Below are 1,928 nucleotides of genomic sequence, written 5' to 3'. Positions count from 1 at the left end.
AAGGTAGAAACAAATGAGCCACCCCCTCAGGGGCATCAAGCAAAGTAGTATTTGGATCTCCTTACCACCCTCTCCTCTTTTCTCCTCCCCCTGAAAGGCAGAGATCCCCGAGCCTCCGGGAGGGAGTCAAGTCCTCGAGGAATGTTCGTGACCGGAACCGCCCGGAGTCCTGCCCTAAATCCAAGCGTCCTTCTGGACTATCTCTGCTCCGCTCCGCCCCTGGAGACTCCGTGATTGCGCTGTCATTAAGGACACGCAGCGGCCCGGAGGACTCCGGGCGGAGCGGCGCAGCCTTGAACTTCCTGCCGCCTTTTTGTGCTTCCAGGTGTCCCCAGGGCGGGCGCCGCCTCCGCCTCGGCCCCCGCAACCTCCTCCTCCTGGAGGGCCAGGGCCAGGAGGGCCGGCAAGACGCCGCCGCCTCCGAGGAGGAGCACGAGCCGCCGCCCCTGCGCGCCGCCGCCACCCCACGGCCTCCACGAGGAGGAGGGCGGGCAGCTGCTCGCAGCGGCCGGGGGCGGGGGGCGGGAGGGAGCGGCCGCCGCAGCGACCGACGAGGTAAGACCGGGACCGAGGGGGGACGGAGACCGAGGGTAGGGTGTGCGTTGGCCTAACTATGCAAATTTTGAGAAACAAGTATCAAGATGATCCCTGAATATCACAAAAATCACAAAAATTTCTCGAAATATGTAAAGCAAAAACGCTTTAATCCAGAATCCAAATCGACCCCTGATTAAAGTCATGTTGATACTGATTTCTCAAAATGCGTATAGTTAGGTCGCGAAAGCGACTGTTCTCTTGTGTACATCATATGTTGTTTTTAAAAGACATTCATTATTTCAAAAACTTTTTAAGACGGTATTTCTGCTGAATCTTACGCTTTACATTTGGAATCCGGCCATGAGGCACTCCACTCATCTCTCCCAGGGGCGCGCGGTCGCCCCTGCAAGTCAAACACGACCCAGACTCCGGCAGTGACCCGTCCCCCTCTCGTCTGCTCCAGGTCCAGCCCTCCACGGACCCGCCCAGAGGTCGGCCCCTCCCCGGCACCGTGCGGCCGCAGCGGCCACAGCCGGCGCAGCAGCAGCAGCAGGAGAGCGAATGCTAGCTGCCTCGTCATAATCATCATCACCAAGTGGGAGAACTTGATCGCCCGCGCTTTGTACATACGACATTCCATATCATTTTTGTACATTACGAGTAAAATATGCCTCGACCGGCGCAAACAGAATACATACCCTGCGTTGCCTTATGCTACCTCATTTCAACCCCTCCGACCCATACACGCCTGCTCATTCCCCCCCCCCTCCCTCATTTCCCCTCCACTCCGCTCTCCCCCTTTCTCGGCAACCCTCTCTACGCGCCCGCTTATTTCCTGCTCCCGTTGTATCGCCTCCTTTGTTGTTATTACTGTCGTGCTGATAATAAATATTTGTGTAGTTTGGAGGCGATGATGAAACGCAGACCACCCCTGCCCCCCCCCCTTCCCGTTTTTCCCCACCACACGCACACACAACGTTTGGCTTCATTTTCATACACCCCCCGCTCCCCCCGCAGCCAAGCACATAGTGCGCATATTATTATATGGCGCTCGGTACAGTACACCTGTTCCATTCCCACGGAGCGGGGGCGCCGGAGGGGTAGGGGGGGGGGCAGGCGACGCATGTCACACGTAACTAAACACTGTGCACGAGTAGTGCCGGCGGCCGGAGTGCCAACGAGACGCGGCGAGGGAGAGAGAGAGAGACAGACAGAGTGCGCCGGAATGTGTAGGAGGATGGGGGGCTGGGGGGCTCACTGGTACCGCACCACAACGACCCGAGGCGACCCGAGGCGGGCCGGGCGGTGGGGCCTACCCGCTGGGGACGCGCGGCACCAGCACCAGCAACCGGAAGTCGTGCGGCAGAGCAGCAGTCGAGCTTCTCCTCCAA

At 59.3% G+C, this 1,928-nt stretch overlaps 1 protein-coding gene across 2 annotated transcripts in view; it reads left to right on the top strand.

The window, feature by feature from the left end:
* Nucleotides 1-1,230, top strand: part of LOC113211905 (hemicentin-2-like) — a 90,076-nt gene extending 88,846 nt beyond the window's left edge. For both annotated transcript variants that reach the window (XM_052263964.1, XM_052263965.1), the window contains 2 exons: nucleotides 326-555; nucleotides 1,001-1,230. In XM_052263964.1, the coding sequence (XP_052119924.1) occupies nucleotides 326-555; nucleotides 1,001-1,105 (335 nt within the window). In that variant the 3' untranslated portion in view covers nucleotides 1,106-1,230. The remainder of the gene's footprint in view (nucleotides 1-325; nucleotides 556-1,000) is intronic.
* The last annotated feature ends 698 nt before the right edge of the window (nucleotides 1,231-1,928 follow it).

Source organism: Frankliniella occidentalis, unplaced genomic scaffold (assembly GCF_000697945.3).
Source record: "Frankliniella occidentalis isolate FOCC.00 unplaced genomic scaffold, Focc_3.1 Scaffold15, whole genome shotgun sequence".
Classification (NCBI taxonomy): domain Eukaryota; kingdom Metazoa; phylum Arthropoda; class Insecta; order Thysanoptera; family Thripidae; genus Frankliniella; species Frankliniella occidentalis.
Note: the sequence above shows the minus strand (reverse complement) of the source record. Positions and strands in the feature narration are given on the sequence as shown.